Here is a 27038-nt window from a genome sequence, read left to right as displayed (position 1 = left end):
ACAGTTTCTCAATGGAATCAAGCTACAGTATCAGTTGTTTCTAGAGGTTTCCATGTATACCAAAATCAATCATCAGTATCCCTTTAAAAGTATTATGGCACTCCAAATCCAGTTCCACTGCTAGAAAGGGCAGCAAAAGACACAGTTCTACCATTCCACAAGTTCTACGCATCAGTTCTAGAACTTCCTATCACGTAAAGGAAATTATGTCACAAAGGGGCAGATCCCCATTTTCCCATTGGCTGTCCTGCCATTGCAATTGGGTTCCTGCAACGGGAGTCTATGGGTCAGTACTTTCCATCCCTCCAAAAATGTTCTCCCTTCTTCTCTTCCTCCTCTTTTCTGCTGATATATGTACCACATAGCTAGGTTTTGTTGTTTCTGATTCGACACATAACCACTCATATATATCCAGTGAAGAATTTGCATAAATGAATTGACAATAAAACTGCAGTCCGGTCACACGCCAGCAAAACACAAAACCACACGGCTGTTTTCTTTTTTATAATGATGGGTTTTAGTTAGTTTTCTTTTAGCAGCAATAAAAATTCTGTACTTTTAGTATATACAGATATACATTGGGATGATTTTTCTGTCTGTTCATTTCCTTTCTCTCTTTCTCCCTCTCTTTTGCTCTCTGCTGTTTCTCAGTCAGTCCAGGGGAATGCTTTCCACAGAGAAGATGAGCTGTTCAAAGTGCTGAGCTGTGAAATGTCTTGTGAATATTCCTTCATGTCATTTAATCTGAAGCTTGGCCTCTCATCTTCTCGGCTTGTCACATCTGGGGGACAAAGAGAAGAAAGATGGGCATCAAACAGAGAAGTAGGGCTGTATGGTTGTATGAAACACACACTTGATCTCGTGGTCTGGGAACTGAGCGCCGATGTCTTGGTCAGGTTCTTGGCTAATGGTAGGCTCTTATGTGGTCAAGAAATGTCACCAAACACCATCTTGGTTACCATACCGAGGTCAAGAGTGAAATAACAAAAGTCCTCCTGACACCCACACACAAACACACCTGCAGGTCCTCTCGTTGAGCTCCAGGTAACGCGCCCTGCAGTGGGCGTTGGAGTTTCTGCAGGAACACTGGCAGGTCAGAGGGTCCTGGATGAACCCCTGCTTCCTCCTCTCTGAACAGCCATCACAACATGGCTCGCACTGACTATAGACAGAGAGAGAGAGGAGAGGAAAAAGTGAAGGATGACGAAGAGGAGAGTGGAGGAGGAGAAAGAGATAGGAAGGATGTTTATTAGAATGGTGTTAACATAGAAAAACACTTCCAAGGTTGTTTCCATCAACCCTCACATGCTGCAACTTCATACTCCCAGTGTATGTAAAAGAGGAGGAATTGTAGCATGTGACTGGAGGGTTGTACAAAAACAGACACTTTGATGATTGGCTTGCCCACGTACAGTATGCATTGTTTCGGTTAGACATGCACCAGCAAGCTTTGGCAGGGACGTGAGGCTTACAACACAAAACATGGTCAAATTCAACACATCCCAAAACTCTCTTTTTACATAGTCAAATAAAACTCAGAGGTCGTCTTTGTGCGTAAAGATACAGGATTCGATTTTATTATATTAAAATATTTAAAGTATTGTTTTTCCCTTATACAGATGTATGATCTTAATTTGATCACTCTTTTGTTGCTGAGAATTGTCCTGCAAAGTAGGAAATGCAAACTTGTAGTGTGTTTTAAAATTTCAGACTTGATTTGCCGTAATGAAAAATGTATAAACCCCTACAAAAATGTCCATTAATTATAATCCACATAACATTTCCAGTTGCTGCAGGATTATTTTCCTGCTGTAGAAAACAGGCTCAAGTTAAGATCCTACACCTGTAGACACAGATTAGATAGAGAACCAGTAGATAACAGAGAATAGATCTGGTTTAAATGACATAGAACAACACTAGAGAGACTGACCATTATGTTTCCACACAGAGGGGTTGATAGTGGACCAAACAATTTTCACAGAATATGGGGGATGACAGACAGACATTCCATTGAGAACTAAAGGCACAGCACCGTGAACAGAACAACTCTATTTTTGACATTAAGACCATTGCAGAAACATGAGCATCTCTTTTCATTGAAAACAGCACAAAACTAAACACTGTTTTGTGATGATCGTGCTGTTGAGTCACATGGAGGCAACAAAGAGAACGCACAAATAGAACGGGCTAAACAACTTGTTGGTTTACATAACCCAGAAAGAAACAACAATGTGATAGCCATCTCTCGTATGCTCACATTGCAAACAAAGCCCAGCGATGGCAGACGGAACAGCAAAAACCTGTTTGGAGGGATGAAAAGAAACAGAAAAGGAGAAAGGGGGAAAAGGACGACTGTGAGACACAGCAAAGCGAGACAGACTCAACACTGACGTAGGCCTTGGATGATCCCCACAACAGATCCCGGATTAGTGAGATCGTCTGCAAAAAGCCATGCTGGTTGGTTCAGTTCTGTTATCTTTACCATTACCCTATCACTCCATACCTTCCCTCCATCCCCCCCATAGGGTTCCTTATCACCAGGGGGGTGGGTTGGGTGGGTGGGGTGAGGGTGGCAGTGAGGTATGGAGGCAGGGTTATGGGTGAATCGCGTGAGTTCTAGTGATTTGAGGTTGAAGTCACGCCTAACCATAGATATAGGATCAGATGTTATTTATTATTCAGGGACGATTTCTACCTTCTCCGGTTCGGTGGGGGTTCAGAAAAGCCTCATGCCAATTGATGCATGTGGTGGGATTGGGTGGTGGTGGGATTGAGTGGTGGTGATGTTGGGTGGTGGTGGGATTGAGTGGTGGTGGGATTAGGTGGTTGTGGTATTGGGTGGTGGTGGGATTGAGTAATGGTAGTATTGAGTAGCGGTGGTATTGAGTGGTGGTGGTATTGGGCGGAGTGGTGGGGCGGTGAATAGTGAGTGAGCAAATTAATTAAAAGCGGCAAATGAACTCCTCCCAAATAAGCGTAACAATCAGAAGCGCCACACTCAAGTGCAGGTGGGGAGAGAAGGCCGAGCTGACATACGCTTCACCATTCTTTTGGTCATGGTTTTTCTTTCGCTTTCTCTTTTGGCCTTTGCCCTTGTCTTTCCGGGGTTTTCTGGAAAAAAGAGAAAGAAGCACAACAACGCTGAGACATCTGAGAGGAGGAGGAAAAGAGACACATATCAACCAAATAGAGAGTTCCGAGTTCAGTTAGTAAGTAAATCAAATCGATCAATCAATTGATTGTTCATTCACACAGAGTCTATAGGAGTGAGAGAATGGACTGAAATAGAATCAAATGGTCTCAATAAATCTAGTAAGTAAGAATTGGACAAGTAAGCCTTGTCCGAGCCAGAACGGCCTTTTTGTCACCGGTGTAGCGAAATAAATGATCAAAAGAAGACTGGCTTCTAGACATTCTTACACCAAAAAGAAAGGGTTTCACAAGTTTAATATTTAAGTTTGGCTGTGTAAGCTGTTTCTTTGCCCAAACACTCTCTCAGCTACTCTTAACATTCCCAAATGGATAGTGGACTATAGATGGGTTGGTTGTTTAGCAACAAAACTGGCGCTTGCGCAACTATGGGGCAAACCAGACAGGGCCGGCTTAGATTGTTGACATGTAAACTACACTACCGGTCAAACGTTCTAGAACACCTACTCATTCAAGGGTTTTTCTTTATTTGTACTATTTTCTACATTTTAGAATAATAGTGAAGACATCAAAACTATGAAATAACACATATGGAATCATGTAGTAACCAAAGAAAAGTGTTAAACAAATCAAAATATATTTTATATTTGAGATTCTTCAAATAGCCACCCTTTGCCTTGATGTCAGCTTTGCACACTCTTGGCATTCTCTCAACAAGTTTCATTAGGTAGTCACCTGGAATGGATTTCAATTAACAGGTGTGCCTTCTTAAAAGTTAATTTGTGGAATTTATTTCCTTCTTAATGCATTTGAGCCAATCAGTTGTGTTGTGACAAGGTAGGGGGGTATACAGAAGATAGCCTTATTTGGTAAAAGACCAAGTCCATGTTATGGCAAGAACAGCTCAAATAAGCAAAGAGAAATGACAGTCCATCATTACTTTAAGACAAAGGTCAGTCAATACGGAATATTTCAAGAACTTTGAAAGTTTCTTCAAGTGCAGTCGCAAAAACCATCAAGAGCTATGATGAAACTGGCTCTCATGAGGACCGCCACAGGAATGGAAGACCCAGAGTTACCTCTGCTGCAGAGGATAAGTTCATTAGAGTTACCAGCCTCAGAAATTGCAGCTCAAGTAACAAACACATCTCAACATCAACTGTTCAGAGGAGACTGTGTGAATCAGGCCTTCATGGTCGAATTGCTGCAAAGAAACCACTACTAAAGGACACCAATAAGAAGAGACTTGCTTGGGCCAAGAAACACAAGCAATGGACATTAGACTGGTGGAAATGTGTCCTTTGGTCTGGAGTCCAAATTTGAGATTTTTGGTTCCAAACGCCATGTCTTTGTGAGATGCGGTGTAGGTGAAAAGATGATCTCTGCATGTGTAGTTCCCACCGTAAAGCATGGAGGAGGTGTTATGGTGTGGGGGTGCATTGCTGGTGACACTGTCAGTGATTTATTTAGAATTCAAGGCACACTTAACCAGCATGGCTACCAAAGCATTCTGCACGATACGCCATCCAATCTGGTTTGGGCTTAGTGGGACTATCATTTGTTTTTCAAAAGGACAATGACCCAACACACCTCCAGGATGTGTAAGGGCTATTTTACCAAGAAGGAGAGTGATGGAGTGCTGCTTCAGATGACCTGGCCTCCACAATCCCCCGACCTCAACCAAATTGAGATGGTTTGGGTTGAGTCGGACCGCAGAGTGAAGGAAAATCAGCCAACAAGTGCCCAGCATATGTGGGAACTCCTTCAAGACTGTTGGAAAAGCATTACTGGTGAAGCTGGTTGAGAGAATGCCAAGAGTGTGCAAAGCTGTCATCAAGGCAAAGGGTGGCTATTTGAAGAATATCACATATAAAATGTATTTTGATTTTTTGGTTACTAGTGGATTTGGATAGCATTGACATGAAATCGGTCAAAACACCTCAAAACAAGACTTGGTATCAAGAACAAGATTAAATTAGTCACTTACAATTCCCCACATGGCCGTTTCTTGTCACTGTTGGTAGCTATCTGGCCATCCAGAATCACAACTCACGGACTTCTGACCCATTTAAGCGTGCACATCTTTTTCGTGACGTTGTCAGCTAACCCATCTAGAAGGTTCAGCCTAGTTCTCTTTCAACTAATCTGGGTCAGCAGTCTTGGCTGATTGAACTCAACAAGCTCTCACAGTCTCACTGCAGAATTAGACGTTTTTTGCACTTTTCTCCAAATGTCAAATTTCAAAGTTGCTCCAAACGTCACATTTCAAAGTTAAGGGTTAAGTTTTTGGGTTAAGGTTTTGGATGGGATTAAAATATTACATTTAGGCATTCATTCTGAATGGTTAAATTAAGGGTTAAGTTTTGGGATAGGGTTAAAAATAAAACATGAGGGTCCACCACTGGGATTAAACATGCAACCTTCTGATCCGGAGTCATAGGATGATGAGGGTCCACCACCCCCGTCCACAACACCCTAGCAAAACCCAAGCCTACTTGATGATAATAGCGCCCACTGTTGCCCCTAGTGTCCGGTTTTGAAGGCATTTCCCGATGTCCTCAGGACACGGACAGACGTCCAATTTCGAAGTAAATCTTGAATGATCTGCCTGTTCAACTTGTTTGATATAACAATGAGCTCCAGGTAGTGTATTCACTACCAGCAGATTTAACAGGTGCAGGATATATAACAAAATGTGACAAGAAAGGAACATTTCCGCACAATGATTGGGTGAACCTAGACTAGAGTTAGCTTCCATAGGATGACTGATCCAGCTCATTGATCTTCAGAGGTCTTTTGTACCATCATTAACACCACTGTGACTAACTACCCAGGAGGCTCCTCTCCCAGGGCCTGATTAATGCAGGGGCATTCATGGGCTGAAGCCCAGGGGCCCAAGCCTGTAGGGGGCCCTTGAAGCAGAGCTACATTGAAATGTATAAATTTTTTATTTTTTTACTGCAACCTCCAAGAGGCAGATAAAACTAAAAAAAAAAAAACATTTTTACAGTTAAATTACGTCTTTATTATTAGGCTCATAAAAGAATGTGTGCACTTGCAAGCGCCTGAAAAGGGGAGGGGGGCCCTATAAAATATCTACGCCCTGTGTCACGCCTGCTCCCGCTTCCCTGCCCTGGCGCTCAAGGGCGCCAGGCTGCCCATCATTACGCACACCTGTCACCATCGTTACGCGCATCTGCGCTCATTGGACTCACCTGGACTCCTTCCCTTTGTTGATTGCCCTTATATATCTGTCTGTTCCCCAGGTTGATCCCTGTGTCTGTATTAATGCTGTTTTGTTCCCCTTGTCCAGACGCTGTTCTTGTTTTGTTATATGTCAGTTTTTTCATTAAATGTTCACAACCTGTACTTGCTTCCTGTCTCCCTGTGTCTGTCCTCACACCCTGGGGCCTATGATTTCTTAATCCAACCCTGCCGTCACCACAGCACGGTCAGGTGTAAAAGTTAAGCAAACAGTAAAGCACGGTAGCATTCAAAACAAGAGTTGAACAACCCCTGGGGCATCTCAGTGTAGAAACATGGTGGCAGGGAGCACTAAAGCCATCAGCCTTCAGACTCATAAATGGTTAAAACAAGGTCGGTCAGATTGGGTCGCAGAAACAAACCCTTATCTATACCGCTGGACATATTACATATAAAACCTAAATACAACCAAAGACCCTGGTAATCCCATAGGTTTAGGCAATAGGAAAACTAGAGAATCATATGTAGAGGGGGGAAAATATTGTAGTACAAGAAATCCACTCTAGCCAGACCCATAAACACACACAAAAAAAGGTTAAAGGGGGTATCTAAAAAGACACATTGAAATCTACACATCACAGGATCTTGTAAAACAGAGTTAAAGACATGAACCCTGAGACATACTTAAAGGCAGGTACAGAGACAGAAGGGTGGATCATAACAGAGGAATGTAAAGAGCAGCATGTGTATATAAAACGACATTAGATGAAAGGAGCAGAGGACATTGACCTCATCAGGTGTCACTTATTCACCTGAGTGAAGCATTCTAGGGGTTTTCCGTGTGTCTCACCTGAGAGCTCAAAGGGTCATGATATCAGAATGGATAAAAGGGATGTGATTATTTGTGAACTTCAGGAAGCTCATTGGATCTGTGCCAACATGGTAGTGTAAGTGATCATTTGATACACTGTTGTATACCGTGTGTAACAACACACATTTTAAGAGAGAAATGCTGAAAATGTGTGAGCACAGGAGAAAGAGCGATAGAGAGAGTGATAGAGAGAGAGAGAGAGAGTGTGTGAGAGAGAGAGAGAGTTTGAGAGCGAGAGGACAGTGAAAGATAGAGGGAGAAAGACAATGCCAAAGAGATGGATAGACAAGAAAATAATAGACATCGCTTCTCAAATCAACACAGAGCAAGAGTCTGTACTCACTTTTCTCTCTGTTCTTTCACTTCTTTCTTTGGCCTGAGAGACAGAAACAAACAACATGACGTTACCTTACAGCCCTTACCTTACTATTAAGCATGCAACTGTTAAGAAAATGACTAAAAACGGTTAAATCCCCTTGGATTGATGAGGAATTGAAACATTGTATGGTTGAGAGGGATGAAGCAAAAGGTATGGCATATAAGTCTAGCAGCACAACAGTTGGGCAAACATACTGAAAATTGAGAAATCATGTGACTAAACTAAATAAAAAGAAGAAGAAACTATACTATGAAACAAAAATAAATGATATAAAGAATGATAGTAAAAAGCTTTTGGAGCACCTTAAATGCAATTTTGGGCAAAAAGGCAAACTCGGCTCCATCATTCATTTAATCAGATTCATCACAAAACCCACCAATATTGCCAACTACTTTAGTGATTTTTTAATTGGCAAGAAACGCTGACATTTCACATCTAAGTATATCTGACTAAATTATGAAAGACAAGCATTGTACTTTTGAATTCCGTAAAGTGAGTGTGGAAGAGGTAAAAAAAGTATTGTTGTATATCAACAATGACAACCTGGATGGAAAGTTACTAAGGATATTAGAGGACGATATTGCCAGTCCTATTTGCCATATCTTCAATTTAAGCCTACTAGAAAATGTGTTCCCTCAGGCCTGGCGGGATGCAAAAGTCATTCCGCTACCCAAGAATAGTAAAGCCTCCTTTACTGGCTCAAATAGCCGACGAATCAGCCTGTTAGCAACCCTTAATAAACTTTTGGAAAAAATGGTGTTTGACCAGATAAAATGCTATTTTACAGTAAACAAATTGACTGATGATTGGCTGAGAGAAATTGATGATCAAATGATTGTGGGAGCTGTTTTGTTAGACTCCAGTGCGGCTTTTGACATTATCAATCATAGTCTGTTGGTGGAAAAAACTTGTGTTATGGCTTTACACCCCCTGCTATATTGTGGATAAAGATTTACCTGTCTAACAGAACACAGAGGGTGTTCTTTAACGGAAGCCTCTCCAACATAATCCCGGTAGAATCAGGAATTCCCCAGGGCAGCTGTCTAGGCCCCTTACTTTTTTAAATCTTTACCAACGACATGCCACTGGCTTTGAGTAAAGCCTGTGTGTCTATGTACGCGGATGACTCAACACTATACACGTCAGCTACTACAGCAACTGAAATGACTGCAACACTTAACAAAGAGCTGCAGTTAGTTTCAGAATGGGGGGCAAGGAATAAGTGATTCCTAAATATTTCAAAAATTAAAAGCATTGTATTTGGGGCAAACCATTTACTAAACCCTAAACCTCAACAAAATCCTGTAATGAAAAATGTGGAAATTGAGCAAGTTGAGGTGACTAAACTGCTTGGAGTAACCCTGGATTGTAAACTGTCATGGTCAAAACATATTGATACAACAGTAGCCAAAATGGGGAGAAGTCTGTCCATAATAAAGCGTTGCTCTGCCTTCTTAACAACACTATCAACAAGGCAGGTCCTACAGGCCCTAGTTGTCGCACCTGGACTACTATTCCATTGTGTGGTCAGGTGCCACAAAGTGGAAAAGAGATTGACTTCATCACTCCTTGTTTTTGTAAGAAGTGTTGACAAGCTGAATGTACCAAGCTGTCTGTTTAAACTACTAGCACACAGCTCGGACACACATGCATACCCCACAAAAAATGCCGCCAGAGGTCTCTTCACAATCTCCAAGTCCAGAACAGACTATGGGAGGTGCACAGTACTACATAGAGCAGGGGTGTCAAACGTACGGCCCGCGGGCCGGATCAGGCCCGCAAACGGGTTTAATCCGGCCCGCGAGATGATTTAAAAAATATATTGTAAAGTATAAAAATGCGCTGCAATTTTTCAATAAAATAAACTGCTGTTCCAATTGCGTCCACTGGATGGCGCAATAGCAATTGTGTTAAGCAAGCAAACTGTTTATACCGGGGCAGAGCAAGTAGGTCAAGCACGTGCAGCCAATGAGCTACTTTGTTTTGCCCGCAATATTTATTACGGCTTCTACTTTTAACATTATGTGCTTTGGCACCCTCATTGCCCCAATATGTCTCTGTCAAAAAAGAGAAAAGTGGACGCAGAGTGCAGAGTGTTCCAAGAAAAATGGTCATCCTATTTAATCACGGAATTGAATGGGAAAGCTGTATGTTTGGTGTGTTCACAGCATGTTGCAGTGCTGAAAGAATATAACCTTCGTCGCCACTATGTGAGTCTTCATGCCGACAAATATGACAACTTTCAAGGACAGCGGAGATGAGAGAAGGTGAATGAACTGTTGTCGGGTCTGAAGAAACAGCAGTCTGTGTTTACTCACAGCCGAGACATCAGTGACGCTGCAGTGAAAGCTAGCTACCTCATTGCTAATGAAATCGCAGTGGCTTCAAAACCATTTAGTGAGGGTGAATTTGTAAAAACATGCATGATGAAGGCAGCGGAGATTGTGTGCCCTGAAAAGCGGCAGGCTTTTGCAAATATCAGCCTGACAAGAAACACAGTTGCAGACAGGATTTCCGATCTTTCAGTGGATTTGGACAGCCAGTTGAAGCAAAAAGTAAAGTCATTTATTGCGTTTTCAGTTGCAATTGATGAAAGCATGGACATTACAGATGTTGCACAACTGGCCATTTTTTCATCCGCGGAGTTGATGACACATTGACCGTCACCGAGGAGTTTGTGGAGTTGGTGCCGATGACAGATACAACGACAGCAGCTGATATTTTTACCGCACTCGTCGGCGCGCTGGACAGGGTCGGAGTGGACTGGTCCCGCGCTGTCAGCCTGGCTACAGATGGTGCGCCCTCAATGATCGGGAAAAAAGCAGGCGTTGTGACAAAGTTCAGAGAGAAAGTGCAATCTGCAAATGGAGGACGTGATTTTTTGACTTTTCACTGTATTTTGCACCAGGAGGCTTTGTGTTGCAAGTCATTAAAGATGGATAACGTCATGAAGGTGGTCATCCAAACTGTTAATTTCATCCGATCCAGAAGCCTGAATCACCGCCAGTTTGACAGCCTTCTCAGAGAGAAAGACCACATCTATGGCCTGCCATACCACACTGAGGTAAGATGGTTAAGCCGAGGTGCTGTGCTGAGGCGTTTCTTTGATTTACGAGAAGAAATTGAACAGTTCATGGAAGAAAAGGGCAAACCAGTGTTAGAATTTCATTCCGCAGAATGGATGCAGGACCTTGCATTTATGGTGGATGTTACAGAGCACCTGAATAACTTGAACAAACAGCTGCAAGGGCGCAACAAAGTTGTCACGCAGTATTATGACAGCATACGTTCTTTCAAGTTGAAGCTGTCATTGTGGGAGACGCAACTTGCCGGTGGTGATGCAGCTCACTTCCCCTGTCTGAAAAATGTGTGCGCGACCCAACATGTGGCAGACATGAAGCGGTTCAAAGATAAAATAACGGGACTGTTACGGCAGTTTGAGCAACGCTTTCAGATTTATGTTTATATGTTTTTATGTTGATGTGCTATTGTTTTTAATTGATTTTATTTTATTTGTATATTTAACCTATTCTTGACTCTGTGGTTCTTGCACTTGTTTGGGGAACAGTATTTCATTATTTTTATCTACATTTCTGCCTGAGAAATGACACCCTGATATAGTTCTGTGATCTGTGATATACTTCTGTGAATCACTGAGGCATTGTGTGTTTGTGTGTTCTTTGTCCTCAGAACTTTCAAATAACTTGAGGTGTTATGATTAATAGTGATGTTGTGCTTTTGGACACTGTCCTCAGGCTCCAGCTTTATGTTTATATGTTTTTATGTTGATGTGCTATTGTTTTTAATTGTTTTTATTTTATTTGTATATTTAACCTATTCTTGACTCTGTGGTTCTTGCACTTGTTTGGGGAACAGGATTTCATTATTTTTATCTACATTTCTGCCTGAGAAATGACACCCTGATATAGTTCTGTGATCTGTGATATACTTCTGTGAATCACTGAGGCATTGTGTGTTTGTGTGTTCTTTGTCCTCAGAACTTTCAAATAACTTGAGGTGTTTTATGATTAATAGTGATGTTGTGCTTTTGGACACTGTCCTCAGGCTCCAGCTTTATGTTTATATGTTTTTATGTTGATGTGCTATTGTTTTTAATTGTTTTTATTTTATTTGTATATTTAACCTATTCTTGACTCTGTGGTTCTTGCACTTGTTTGGGGAACAGGATTTCATTATTTTTATCTACATTTCTGCCTGAGAAATGACACCCTGATATAGTTCTGTGATCTGTGAAACAGTTCTGTTAATCACTGAGGCATTGTGTGTTTGTGTGTTCTTTTTCTTTAGAATTTTCAAATAAACTTGACGTGTTTTATGATTAATAGTGATGTTGTGCTTGTACTATTTTGGACACACTGTCCTCAGGCTCCAGCTTTATGTTGTATGTTGATCGTATTAAAACAAAGAAAACAATCTGAAGTTGTTGTTTTTAAGTTATATATATACCATGATTTTTCCGGTCCGGCCCACTTGGGAATAGATTTTCCTCCATGTGGCCTCTGAGCTAAAATGAGTTTGACACCCCTGACATAGAGCCATGACTAAATGGAACTCTATTCCACATCAGGTAACTGATGCAAGCAGTAGAATCAGATTTAAATAACAGGTAAAAATACACCTTATGGAACAGCGGGGACTGTGAAGAGACACACACAAAGGTACATACACACGCATACGCACACAAGCGCTAGCACACGCACTCTACACACACATACATTGTAATATGGTTGTATGGTGGTATTATACATGTTGTTTTGTAGATATGTAGTGGTGTAATAATGTTATATGATGTACTGTTTTATCTTTTGTTTTATATGTGATGTAAGTGACTTAATGTGTTTTGACCCCAGGAAGAGTAGCTGCTGCCTTGGCAACAGCTAATGGGGATCCCTAATAAATACAAAATACAGCCCACCGTTTGTTTCTTTGTAAACAGATTCAGATCATCAACAGTGGACAGATAGATATACATAGGCAGGGATCAGCTTGGGTGGCCATGTAGCACTCTGCTACTCTAGTGTTTTCCATCCCTGATCCCTAAGTAGTCATGACAAGGATGGCTTTCTCCCTGGCTTATCTCCTTGATTTGTTTTCAAACAACAACAACACACACACACACACACACACACACAAATACACACTATCTGATAACAATAGCCGATTGTCAAGTCTATTTTGTTGTTCAACTTGACAGCTCATTTCCCTATAACTGATTATGGAGCAACGAATCCTCTGGCTCACAGGTAATCCAGTGGGTACAGGAGGCCAAGAATTGTGAAACGTCACATTTAATTTCACAGTACTCTCAATAGGTTCGGAGAAAACCATGTAAATCTATGCAGTCTACTTATAAACTAGTTAGAGTTGTGAAAACATAGTCATTTACAAAGAGTTTACTAATGGTTAACAAACTATGAATTAATGGTTTATGAGTAGTTTATATGCTGGTTATGAAAATGTGGAAAATTATACACACTGAATGTAGGATAGAAATCTTTATAAAATGTTAAATGAGTAGCTATGGTGTTAAAGGAAAAGCTGATACATGGTTCATACCGTGTCACTTTTCTGTGACCTGCAAAGTGTCTCAGAGTAGGAGTGCTGATCTAGGATCAGTTTTGCCTTAAAATCATCATGAATACGATAATATGGACAGGAGGGATCTGACCCTAAATCAGCACCCCTACTCTTATACGCTTTGTGGATACAGGCCTTGATCAGTGCTCAGTGTGATTGTAGATGGCAGCGGAAGTAGGAACGTACTTTTAGTTATCTAACAGAGACAATCAATATCGCGGTTTACAGTAAATACCCCTGAATTCCTCGTAGAAGACCTCCATATGCCCTGAACTGAGAAGAACACTGGATTAGATAGAAGGTGTGTGTGTGTGTGCGTAACTGCAGCATGTTTACAAAATAATACTTAAACATGTCTTACCTGCATTCACATGCACTGTGTTCTGTAAAACTCATAAAGATATCATTTTGTTGCCTTTGGGGTTTTATTCTTTTTATCTGTGGAAACAAAAACAGGAGAAGACAGAGTCCAATATAGAACGGTCAAACATACTCACACATATAGACTCTCTCCTTTCCCATTTGCTCTCTGACATTATACTCAAATATACAATACGCACATATATTGTTTACACACTTTTATACCATTGCAATGTTGAATACTTGTTTCTGATTGGCTTGAAGGGCATTCTAGAGCGTGCATTATTTCCCTATAATGCACGGTATATTTGCGCGGTAGAATGCAATGGCTATAGTTCATTCTTACATGTTCTATGTTTGAGCTGCTTTTGAAAGCAAAAGTATATTTGAAAACTTTACTGGCATTGTTGAATTTGATTTTCATAATGGCAAGCTAGGACTGATGGTTTGGTTAGCTAAACTAGCAAGTCTGTTTGTTTGGTTACCACGGCAACTACTGTAGCTATCTAGTAAACTTGCTAGCTACTTCAGTGGATGTTGAACACATTTTTACCAGCAAATGAACACATTTCCTGCCGCAAATCCGTTAAATTATAGCCATGGTATAAAAGGGATAATCAACTCGGGGCTCTATGCGTTCTCTGGAAAATAATGCAACTTTGCGTCGTGGAACACACCTTCCATGTCATTCATTATTTTCCATAGAACGCATAGCCCCTTGTTGATTATCCCTTACATATATCATGGCATTGTTGAATACGTTTCTGATTGGCTTGAAGGGCATTCTAGAGCGTGCATTATTTCCCTATAACGCACGGTATAGTCACACATTTTTACTCAAGTCACACATTTTGCGACTTAAGATTTGACTTGGCAAAAATAAAAAACACTTGCCACTTGACTTTGACTTGAGCATCTATGACTTGTGACTTAACTTGTACTTGAGCTGTATGACTCCAGAGACTGGATATGTCATCTCGCGCACTATGTAAGCCTATCTGTCCTTCATATCAGAGTGCTGCAGGTTCTGTGCATTCTGTTCTGTGTCTTGAACAATCAGATTCACGGAAATCACAGTTTGCGCAGGCCAGGCACAAAGCACATAATCTAGCAAAGCGCACGCCGCTCCACTGTCCTCCAATATTTATTTAGCAAAAGTGATAACACATCACTACCGACATACACAAGCAAGAACTCTTCACAGAAATGTTGCAGCAGCCTACACCTAAACTGTATAGGAAGAAAACGAGACGATTTCTCAGTCTGATCAACTAGGCTACTGATAACAACTGCAGCCCGCAGCTGCATAGGCTACAGCCAATGCTCCCTGTCCCCTCTCGGCAGGGTTATGTAGCCTATTTATTGCCCATATATTTGTGTTAGGAGAAAATGTGAATGTGATCAAATTTGGTTTAGGCTATATTCAAACTTGGGCTGACTGGCTAGACTACCTTGAACTTTTCAATCCAAAAGTATTAAATGAAATGAATAAAAAAAAACACAATACTGATTACATAAATAGACTGTGCGAGTTACTTTTAATTGCAGTTGCATAGGCCTATGCAATGCAAACCTGCATAAAGCAAGCTCAACCCTGTGAGTTCTATTGTCCAATTGCAATGGTTGTGTCTGTGTAAAGGAAAGTCTGGTTTAAAATATAATTAATATTAACAAGTACAAGGTTGCTGCAGTTTGACAGGGTTTCCATCCTCCCGAGGGCCAGGAGTTTTTCCATAATTTCTTTAAAACCCATTTGACCTGTTTAGAGAATATCTGTATACCTAGGTGGCAGGTAGCCTAGTGGATAAGGGTGTTGGGCCAGTAACCGAAAGGTTGATGGTTCAAATCCCTGAGCCAACTAGGTGAAATATCTGTTGGTGTGCCCTTGAGCAAGGCACTTAACCCTAATTACTCTGGATAAGAGCGTCTGCTAAATGACTAAAATGTACATCTGGTCCCATTGCCCATATAAATACCTTTTTACAACTACTAATTAATCACTGTCAGACCCTATAGGGTCCTGATTTATACCTGGTTTGGTTACCAGATTAGGAAAACTCCAGGCCCGAGGCTAAACAATTTGCCCCACTACTCTGGGACCTAGTGCCAGCTGTGCATTAGGCCATTATTGGTCCCAAAAATCGTTGCATTCGGTTTCAAAGACTATGTGGTCGTGGGGGGGAAAGGATGCAGTTCGTAAAACATGTCTGTCCAAAATCACGGATGCATTGCAATTGCAATGAAATTGGCATAAAACACTTAACCATTGACTTGAGGACTCAAACCCAAAATTAGGGATTTTTATTACTTGGAACTTGGATTTGGACTTGAGACTCGAAGATTCAGACTTGAGACTTGCAAAATGGTGACTTGGTCCCATCTCTTGCTAACATGTTCTATCTTTGAGTTGCTTTTGAAAGTAAAAGTATAGATATATGTAAGGGATAATCAACTCGGGCTCTATATGTTCTCTGGAAAATAATGCAACTCCGTGGAAGCTTCCACGTCATTCAATATTTTCCATAGAGCGCATAGCCCCTCGTTGATTATCCCTTACATATATCTACATACATAGACCCACATAACTTGAAACACGCATGTAGCATACGGTATATTGATTGTCAGAAAGAGGCTGGAGAGATTCCTGAAAGGGATACTATAGAATATGAGGATAGGGGGAGGCTAGAGGCTATGGGGTTAAAGGTTCAAGTTTAAGGGCTCTCACCTCCATAGTGATGTTACTGTGTTGTGAGGGGACATGGGAGATAGAGGAATTAACAGAGAGAGAGAAAGAAGTATGGGGTTAAGTGTTTCACCTCCATTATGTTATAAATGACATTTTGGGGAGGTTTCCAGTCTAAATGTAAGAGGTAAGGGGTTAAACAGTCAAAGGTCAGGGGTCAGTCTCTCACCTCCATGGTGACGTTATGTGTGGAGGTTGGAGTACACTGTAGCATCTCGTCATTGCAGCAGCCTGCGCAGCGTGTCAGCACCACACAGGACGGGATGAAGATGTGTTCTACCTCCTCTGGGTACTCCTGTGCGATCTCTACCAGCAGCTCCCTGGGCTGACACAGGCTCTTATTGTACACCTCCATGAAGGATATCACTGAGGAGAGACATACACACACATTTAGTATACCAAGAACCCATACACACATACTGTAAATAATCAACAAACACAAACACAGGGCTGCTTTGGCAAGATCACACATGCATATTACAAAATATACATCTACCACATTAACTTCCCTTCAACAACCAGCATCTCCCACCGGGATCACCCATACAAAAATGTATGCACGCATTACTGTAAGTCGCTATAGATAAAAGCGTCTACTACAGTACATGCCATATGTACATTATATTGTATATTTTATTATTATATTATCTCACCCATCAAGGTGTCTCTCTCCTTTCCTCTCACACTGTGGCTCTGGTATGCTTCTGTACTGACTCCCTCTTTCTCTCCCTCTCTCAGCCCCACAAAGCTTGGTACCTTCTGCACTGAAGCACTAAAAACATTGTAGCCTGGGGCTGCACATGTTGAGAAAGACATTGAGATACCACAGACAGACAACAACTCTGATTCCTCTTGGAGAGTAAGGGAGAAATGGGAAATCATAGCACACCCCCTGCAGTGTCCTATACCAGCCAAACCAAACATAGTATGAAACAATATCACATATAACATTCAGCTTCTGATCGAGAGCAGCTCCTTTCCAAATATATTGTGCAACTTATGCTTGTGTAAAGAAGCCAAGAGGGCCAGAGTCTAAATTCCATTCTATAAAAATCCTGTTAACATAACATTTCCCTATCTTAACCTCACACAATATTTCAAATGGAATTCGTGGAGATTATAAGTGAAAATTGACAACATTCTGGTTGAAATGTGTTACTATGGCTTCAATGTTGGAGCCTATTCGTCCAACCTGAGGACCTAGTGCAGTTACGCTTCAGTCCACCAGGCGGTGTGGATCTCCCTGTGCTCTCAATGTGAACCACACAAACCCCGTTTCATTGGCAGTTTGCCTTTGAGGGAGCCCAATGAAAACCCTTTTCCCACGGTGCCTTACACCTACCGCCGTCATGCGAAATCCTCCATCCTTCTTTCGGTATGTGGGCACTCTGCACGGGAGAAAGGAAAAGGGGCACACAAATTGGAGGTTAGATTGTAGCCTTACATTTAAGAATGTCATATTACAGTGCAGTTCACATTGACTAAATTGTAACCGAAGAGGCTACGTGGCGCAGACACGATATGACATTGGCCGCTGTCAAATATCAACTGGTTTGTTTGTTTTGTTTCAAAGCCAAGGCCTACATTGTCGTTCACTGTGAAGATTGAATTAGTTGTACGCCTGTTTGCAAATGTAACCATTTAATTCTCTATGCGAGTGTAGGCTATGCAACTCAACAGACCACACTTGTTAATTGTTGCTACAATGACCCGCATCCAGCCCACAGTTTGCGACATTTCTCCATGGGGGGATTTCTGTCAGCAGTCCTGCCACAGTGGTTGGCATCTATCCACTCATATGCAAGCAAGTACGTACACAGGCACGCACGCACACACACACCATCATCATCATCATCACACACACACACACACTCGTGCAATTGCTGCCCAGGATTGCGTGAGGCCGGGAGATGCATTACCAAGTGGCTTTCACTGAGGACTACGGAGTTTAGTCGGAACAATGCAAGCGCATAATATCAACCTCAACTGTGACCGCTGCTACCAATTCTCAGTCTCACATCGGAATTACACATTCATCCATGTTTCTTAAACATCAAATTTCAAAGTTGTTCCAAACGTCAAATGTCAAAGTGTTTAAGGATAAGTTTAGGCATTAACTCCAAATGTTTAAGGTTAGGGTTAAGTTCAGGCATTAACTCCACATTCTTAAGGTTAGGCATTAACTCCGAATGTTTAAGGTAAGGTTAAGGTTTGGAATATGCTTAAAGCAAAAAAATCAAAAACAACTTTCAATCGCTGGATTCGAACTTGCAATCTTTGGAATCAGAGGCAGATGCCCATCCACAATCCCCATCCACAACACTGAAACCTACTTGAAGGTAACAGCGCTCACTGTTGCCCCTAGTGGCCAGTTTCCACGTCATTTCCCGACTTCCTCAGACATGGATGGACGTCGAATACTGACTTATATCACGGGTGACTTGGCTGGACCATTTTCACCCCAGCCTGAAAAGTAAAATAGACCCGTCGTTTCTTTTCAGGTAGCAGCAGTCCCCGCCCCTTGGGTGGTGTGAGGGTCTGGCGATTGGGACTTATGAGAGCCGCAACACCTCAAAGGCTCTTATTGATGTTGTTTTTGATGATATTACTAATTACGACCACTAATAGTCCCCTGTAGCTCAATTGGTAGAGCATGGCGCTTGTAACGCCAGGGTAGTGGGTTCGATCCCCGGGACCACCCATACGTAAAAAATGTATGCGCACATGACTGTAAGTCACTTTGGATAAAAGCGTCTGCTAAATGGCATATTATATTATATTATTACTTGCGACAGCAGCAGAAGCTTTGACTCTACATGGTTGATTATTAGAGCTCGTTTAATAACAAACGCTTGACAGGTCTCATGGGGTGTTCACGGGTTGACTGATGAGGGGGTGCGGGAGAGAGAGGTGGGCTGAGAAAGTATAGGCCAATTCGATATAATTCAGGAGTAACCTATTCAGTCCTGTGTCTCCTTTTGAGGTATATTGGTTGGTGTTTTTTTTTTTTTTACCCTAAACTTTTGCTCAAGGGTTATGTGGAGGCTTCAAAATCTTGATTAATGATTTGCAAACCAGCATAGGCCTACGTCAAAGTCTACATTTTAAAGCGTTAAAGTAATTTTAAATCCTTAATAAAATATGAAGCCAATGCACTATTTTTCAGAAATGTTCATTTAAAATGTGGGTGGGTAGTGGACTTGTGGTATTCTGATAGTGCCGACTAAAATTAAGCTATAGGATCGAGTGTGCAGGCTGCGAACCTGCTGCCATATCTTTGCAAATTCAAAATGCCGCTGCGCCTTTAAAGCGTAATAATATCGCCAAGGTGGTTCTGAGCAGGCCCGCAATCACCAGTCTAGACTCTAAAGTTCATAACATTCGTTAAAAAACATTACATAGGCCTATTCCACCTCTGTGAACGACAAACGCACCACAGCAGAGAGTAAATACATTAAATTGGAGCAGTGTCAGATTAGCGTAATTGCTATTTAAATATATCCGAATCCACGAAACATTTTGAGGTTGTTAAAACATGAGCAATGACCTATCAAGGGGAGCGACAAGGACAACCTACACTTGACCATGTTTCACAAATATAATACATTTCTTGACGTCCATTTAGAGACCCTGGGTCTGTTATGACACATTATTTACCTTGACAGCTGACAAATACAGAAGCGTCAGGAGAAATAAGGTTATCAAACTGTCAACAAAGTTCATGATTGAAATTCCAAATGCAAATGTCGATTTAAAATCCATGCGGTCGTCTTGCGATTTCTTCCAAAGCATTTGTGAATTTTAAAACAGTAGGTTAATAACAAAGTGTAAGAACTGTTAGAACTTCTGTTAAAGGGGGACGGGGGGTTGTAGTGGCGTCAAATCCATTTTGGTCCCACGGTCGGAGCAGGCAAGACACCTGAGCAAAAATCCCTTGAGCATAGCGACCTTCAACTGTTGCCAATAATTTTCAAGATATCCAGAAATATGAAAATCCAGGATGCGTATCTTCTCACATTGTTCTGAAGTAGACCTTTATTTTTTTCAAATAAAATTGCAATCCACATTACAGAAGTAATTCCATAGGTCTACTTTGTGTACCAGGCGTCTCCAAATGCGTGTCCATTGGAAAAGGAGAAAATGCGATTACAGAAATTTCCACTCCTATCTCAACCCCAGAATTGTGCTTACAATAACACTCAAAGAATCCACTCTGTTATATGCGATCTGTCAAAACTTCCAACCATGACATGAACTGCGGTTTAATTTCGCTTTCTGCTCGTTCTCCCGGTTTGAATGATCCCAGCTCTCCTCTACCCTACTGTCGTTAACACATCACCGTAAAATAGTTTTGGAGGTCTACAACTTCTCCCCCTGGTTCTGTCTCTCGAGCCGCGAATATACTGTCGAATTGTCGTGTGCACGAAGGGATTGGAAGCCCCGGGTCAAAATTTCAATTGCTTTGGCTACTCCTCGGGTCCTCTCTCCTCGCCTCCTTCGCAAACCCCATTGGATTAGAAAGCCAGAGGTCCCGCCTCTCTGACCTTCTCTTCAAATGGTTTTTGAGAAGGAGGCGAGGAGCGAGGAGAGGACGCAAGGAGTACATAATTGAGAAAAGTCCCGAAAGTCGTTCATTGGCTAAAGGGAGGGGTGGGCGTGGTTACTCAATCTTGACAGAATTGTGAGGTCAGATCGCAGTGCTCTGATACTGACCGATTGGGCAGTGAGGTTCATCAATCAAACCTTGACAATGGCCATGTGGATCAAATCCGTAATGTATCATGGGTAAATTGAGACTGACTGACTAATAAATAACAATGAGTAGTTATTTATGATGCAAGGTTCTTTGTAGATCAGTCAGTCTGGCTGCAATGTCGAACAAGACCTTTGATCATAGGCTACACTTGGGAAAGCATACAGTGGGGAAAAAAAGTATTTAGTCAGCCACCAATTGTGCAAGTTCTCCCACTTAAAAAGATGAGAGAGGTCTGTAATTTTCATCATAGGTACACGTCAACTATGACAGGCAAATTGAGGGAAAAAAATCAAAAATATCACATTGTAGGATTTTTAATGAATTTATTTGCAAATTATGGTGGAAAATAAGTATTTGGTCACCTACAAACAAGCAAGATTTCTGGCTCTCACAGACCTGTAACTTCTTCTTTAAGAGGCTCCTCTGTCCTCCACTCGTTACCTGTATTAATGGCACCTGTTTGAACTTGTTATCAGTATTAAAGACACCTGTCCACAACCTCAAACAGTCACACTCCAAACTCCACTATGGCCAAGACCAAAGAGCTGTCAAAGGACACCAGAAACAAAATTGTAGACCTGCACCAGGCTGGGAAGACTGAATCTGCAATAGGTAAGCAGCTTGGTTTGAAGAAATCAACTGTGGGAGCAATTATTAGGAAATGGAAGACATACAAGACCACTGATAATCTCCCTTGATCTGGGGCTCCACGCAAGATCTCACCCCGTGGGGTCAAAATGATCACAAGAACGGTGAGCAAAAATCCCAGAACCACACGGGGGGACCTAGTGAATGACCTGCAGAGAGCTGGGACCAAAGTAACAAAGCCTACCATCAGTAACACACTACGCCGCCAGGGACTCAAATCCTGCAGTGCCAGACGTGTCCCCCTGCTTAAGCCAGTACATGTCCAGGCCCGTCTGAAGTTTGCTAGAGTGCATTTGGATGATCCAGAAGAGGATTGGGAGAATGTCATATGGTCAGATGAAACCAAAATATAACTTTTTGGTAAAAACTCAACTCAGTCGTGTTTGGAGGACAAAGAATGCTGAGTTGCATCCAAAGAACACCATACCTACTGTGAAGCATGGGGGTGGAAACATCATGTTTTGGGGCTGTTTTTCTGCAAAGGGACCAGGACAACTGATCCGTGTAAAGGAAAGAATGAATGGGGCCATGTATCGTGAGATTTTGAGTGAAAACCTCCTTCCATCAGCAAGGGCATTGAAGATGAAACGTGGCTGGGTCTTTCAGCATGACAATGATCCCAAACACACCTCCCGGGCAACGAAGGAGTGGCTTCGTAAGAAGCATTTCAAGGTCCTGGAGTGGCCTAGCCAGTCTCCAGATCTCAACCCCATAGAAAATCTTTGGAGGGAGTTGAAAGTCTGTGTTGCCCAGCGACAGCCCCAAAACATCACTGCTCTAGAGGAGATCTGCATGGAGGAATGGGCCAAAATACCCTCAACAGTGTGTGAAAACCTTGTGAAGACTTACAGTTAACGTTTGACCTGTGTCATTGCCAACAAAGGGTATATAACAAAGTATTGAGAAACTTTTGTTATTGACCAAATACTTATTTTCCACCATAATTTGCAAATAAATTCATAAAAAAATTTTTTTTGTCATTTTGTCTGTCATAGTTGACGTGTACCTATGATGAAAATTACAGGCCTCTCTCATCTTTTTAAGTGGGAGAACTTGCACAATTGGTGACTGACTAAATACTTTTTTCCCCCACTGTATTTTCATCATAAAAATTCACCTTTATAATAAGCATTCCATGCATCTTTGCATTTGCAGACGTATAGCCTACTATTCTTAATGTGATGATTAGATTGGATAGCCATAATTTAGGCTAATAATATAATTCAATCACTGTTCGCAAAAAAATATTGTTCAATCCAGCATGTAGTGGCATAGAGTAGGCCTAGGCTATATCAGATTCATTTCTTCTCTTTTCTTTGTACAGGAAAATGTTGGCCTTTTATAAACACATTTAATGCAATTCTACTACAATTATATCACTGGAGATATTACCAGAATCTTTTTTAATACAACAAATATCACAGGATAGCCTACTCTGCTGTCACTGACAAACAGATCAATAAAAACGACATTGTCTGATCCATATCATAGGCCTACGAAAAGGGAAGACACAAATACAATATGACATCCATCTAACCTGGAGGTAGTGAATATGCTCAATTAAGTTGATAATTTTGATAACTAAAAGACAGATTGGAGAGTTTTCACTGTCTTCTCATTACAGCAATAGCCATTTGCTTTCCAAACTGTTTTTCCATTATTGTATTTTTAAATATTGCGATATGCCTGGCTGGGTCTCTCTGCTTTTTACTGACAGTTGCAACTCAACATTTATCTATTTGGTAGTTGCCGCACGCACTGCTGAAATTGCAGGCCATTTGGACTGTAGGCTATGCGATTTAAAACAATCCACATTTTTGTATTTTAAAGAAGCTAATGATCCTCTGTGGCCAAATCATGCTTTCTGGTGTAGTAGCCTATTTTGAATGATTTTATTTATTTCTGTATAGACAGGAGTAAGCGAATTAGGCTATATAATTTTGGCAATTTAATTAAATTTACTTCGTCACTTTAATGTAGCAGGCGTAAAATACACATCTGAGAGGGGTCCCAACTTCCGGTTTTCAGGTGAAAAGGAAAGTACACTGAACAAAAATATAAATGCAACATGCAACAATTTCAAAGATTTTAGTGAGTTACAGTTCACATAATGAAATCAGTCAATTTAAATAAATAAATTAGGCCCTAATCTAGATTCTGTTGGTCACAAATACCTTTAAAAAAGGTAGGGCGTGGATCAGAACAACCATTTGCCTCATGCAACGCGACACATCTCCTTTGCATAGAGTTGATCAGGCTGTTGATAGTGGCCTGTGGAATGTTGTTCCACTCCTCTTCAATGGCTGTATGAAGTTGCTGGATATTGGCGGGAACTAGAACACGCTATCGTACACGTCGAGCCAGAGCATCCTTAATATGCTCAATGTGTGACATGTCTGGTGAGTATGCAGGCCATGGAAGAACTGGGACATTTTCAGCTTCCAGGAATTGTGTACAGATCCTTGCGACATGAGGCTGTGCATTATCATGCTGAAACATGAGGTGATGGCAGCGGATGAATGGCACAACAATGGGCCTCAGGATCTTGTCACTGTACCTCTGCACATTCAAATTGCCATTGATAAAATGCAATTGTGTTCGTTGTCCGTAGTTGATGCCTGCCCATACCCAGTGGCGGCTCCTGAAAAAATTCTCAGGGGGGGCAATTTTTCTGATGATTTAGGTGACCTACACACATTTTAAAAAAGATATGTCCAGCAACAACATGAAGACAGGGGCAGCATATAAGTCAATACCAGAAGCATTTATTGACTGATCTCAAAAGTGTTGGCTTACCAGGGTTGGTGGAGCCCTCAGTTTCATCTTTGCCTCGCAAAGCTAACTCAAACACTCCGCAAAACTTCACACACTGGATTAGCCGGCTGAGGATGTGGCGGTTCTTGCTAATGTCGTAGTAAATATATTTGTTATAGTGAATATGGAATATGATATGTTGAGTAAAATGTTGTGCTAAGATCTATTTAGGTCAGGAGCTGGTTATAAGTTCTGTTCCTATCCAATAACAATGGACAAAAGGGTCCTATCTTGTCAGCCTTGTCAGTTTCAGTTCTCCAGTAAACTTGTGATTATCAACACTAACCTCATCGTTGTGGCGGCGGACAGCTAGCCTGTATCCCTCATCCAGTTGAGTGGGAATGTTCACTCTCCCCAAAGCAGACCATCTCAAACAGCTATCCATGTGGGTCTTTGACAGCTCATGTTTCTTAATCTTTCCTGAAAGATGGTGCATGTCCGTTACACACCAGTCGCTGTCCAAGCGGTGCTGTCTGCCGTGCCGCCTTCAGGGTGAAAGAGTAAGCAGGGGGTAGCAGAAGACTGCATTAGCTACATCGCAGCCTGCTAGCCAGGTTTTTCGTTCGTACCAATTTTTGGAAAATCCTCGGGTGTAGGACTTCCCCCTTTAGTAGAAACCTGTTGAATTATTAAATTTGGTCTGGGAGGTCCTAATTGTTTCGTTGCCAATTTATCTTCATTTGTTCGCCGACAAAAAGGAACTTCTTTCAAAGACACAATCGAGTTGCACTGAAGCCTAGCCATTTTGATAGAAGTAGTGAATTGATTGACGCTGCTACCCGCTCTTTTCTTAGTTACGTTCATGGTTATATGTTACGTATGACGAAAGCGCGTAAGTGCAAGCCCTCAGAAACCCATAGAGATTGTATTGAAAGCTCTGATATTTGAAAAAATAGATTTTACATGGGAGTCTATGACAGACTTCTGGGCGATTTTCAACCTGACTGAAATCGCCCCAAAAGAGGGGGCATTTGAAGCACGACTTTAGCCTGATTGGACATTTAGTGGCACTGTGGCAGATCAGACGTCTAGATTACAACACTGATAACTACTGTTGCCGTGATATAATTGATTAGAAAAAAAATCCCTTCCTTTTCCCGTTTGGCAGTGCGTCGCCCATATCGCCCTATTGAACACACCGCCCCTGCCCATACCATAACTCCACCGCCACCATGGGGCACTCTGTTCACAACGTTGACATTAGCAAACCGCTCGCCCACATGTCTGCCATCTGCCCGGTACAGTTAAAACAGGGATTCATCCGTGAAGAGCACACTTCTCCAGCGTGCCAGTGGCCATTGAAGGTGAGCATTTGCCCACTGAAGTCGGTTACGACGCCGAACTGCAATCAGGAGGTCAAGACCATGGTGAGGACAACGAGCACGCAGATGAGCTTCCCTTAGACGGTTTCTGCAAATCCACAGTTTCATCAGCTGTCCGGGTGGCTCGTCTCAGACGATCCCGCAGGTGTAGAAGCCGGATGTGGAGGTTCTAGGTTGGCGTGGTTACACGTGGTCTGTGGTTGTGCGGCCGGTTGGACATATTGCCAAATTCTCTAAAACGACTTTGGTAGAGAAATTAACATTAAATTATCTGGCAACAGCTCTGGTGGACATTCCTGCAGTCAGCATGCCAATTGCACGCTCCCTCAAAACTTGAGACATCTGTAGCATTGTGTTGTGTGACAAAACTGCACATTTTAGAGTGTCCCTTTATTGTCCCCAGCACAAGGTGTACCTGTGTAATGAGAATGCTGTTTAATCAGCTTCTTGATATGCCACACCTGTCAGGTAGATGGATTATCTTGACAAAGGAGAAATGCTCACTGACAGGGATGCAAACAAATTTGTGCAAAACACTTCAGAGAAATAAGCTTTTTGTGCATATGGAACATTTCGGGGATCTTTTATTTCAGGTCATTAAACATGGGACCAACACTTTACATGTTTTGTTCATATTTTTGATGAGAATAGGTTGAAGATACTGTCTCCCTTAAAACCAGATATTTCCGGTTTCTATCGCCTCAGCCAAGGGTGCTTTGGTGATAACCTCAGGCTACTGTTAAAGTGAAAAAATTTGTCAAAATTCAAAATGGTCTTTGTTGCTATGATTTATTGTTTTGATGTGTGCTGTATGTGTTGCAATATGTCCTGAAGAGAAATTGGTTATATTACATACATTACATTACTGTGAAACTGTTGTTTCCTCAATAATCAATAACAACACTGACTTGTCCAGTAGTAGTCTATTAATTGACTTTATCTGTGAATCTTAATTTCCCCTCAAATAGGATTTCTTTAACTTTATGCAAAAAGTTACTTTATGCAGTTCTAAAAGTTATTACCACAACCATCATCCCCATAATAACCATCATTATAAAAAAGTGATCTGACTTGACTCTTTAAAAAAGTCAAATTACGCACAGAACGATCCCTATTGAGGATGGAATATACCACCTTGCCCATCATATAAATTAAGGAATGCATTGTGTTGACAATCTGTCATGTCAGATATT

The 27038-nt window shown here is 41.6% G+C and overlaps 1 protein-coding gene across 4 annotated transcripts; it reads right to left on the bottom strand.

The window, feature by feature from the left end:
* Nucleotides 1-338: 338 nt before the first annotated feature.
* On the bottom strand, nt 339-20735 carry LOC121548842 (vascular endothelial growth factor A-A). 4 transcript variants are annotated; one of them, XM_041860455.1, is made up of 9 exons: nt 19963-20731; nt 17648-17693; nt 16959-17099; nt 16475-16671; nt 13564-13640; nt 7569-7601; nt 3037-3111; nt 1019-1162; nt 339-781 (listed from the first exon to the last, which is right to left on the bottom strand). In XM_041860455.1, exons 1-9 carry the CDS (start codon nt 20095-20097, stop codon nt 760-762), a joined length of 870 nt encoding a protein of 289 aa, XP_041716389.1. In that variant the 5' UTR covers nt 20098-20731; the 3' UTR covers nt 339-759. The 4 variants fall into 4 exon arrangements, with proteins under 4 accessions (XP_041716389.1, XP_041716390.1, XP_041716392.1 ...); XM_041860457.2 differs by lacking the exon at nt 339-781 and adding an exon at nt 2258-2300 and having other exon boundaries at nt 1055-1162; nt 19963-20735; XM_041860456.1 differs by lacking the exon at nt 3037-3111 and having other exon boundaries at nt 19963-20729.
* Between the last annotated feature and the right edge of the window lie 6303 nt (nt 20736-27038).

The sequence above is a fragment of the Coregonus clupeaformis genome, chromosome 33, assembly GCF_020615455.1.
Source record: "Coregonus clupeaformis isolate EN_2021a chromosome 33, ASM2061545v1, whole genome shotgun sequence".
NCBI classification, from domain to species: Eukaryota; Metazoa; Chordata; class Actinopteri; order Salmoniformes; family Salmonidae; genus Coregonus; species Coregonus clupeaformis.
This window is presented reverse-complemented; position numbering and strand designations above follow the sequence as displayed.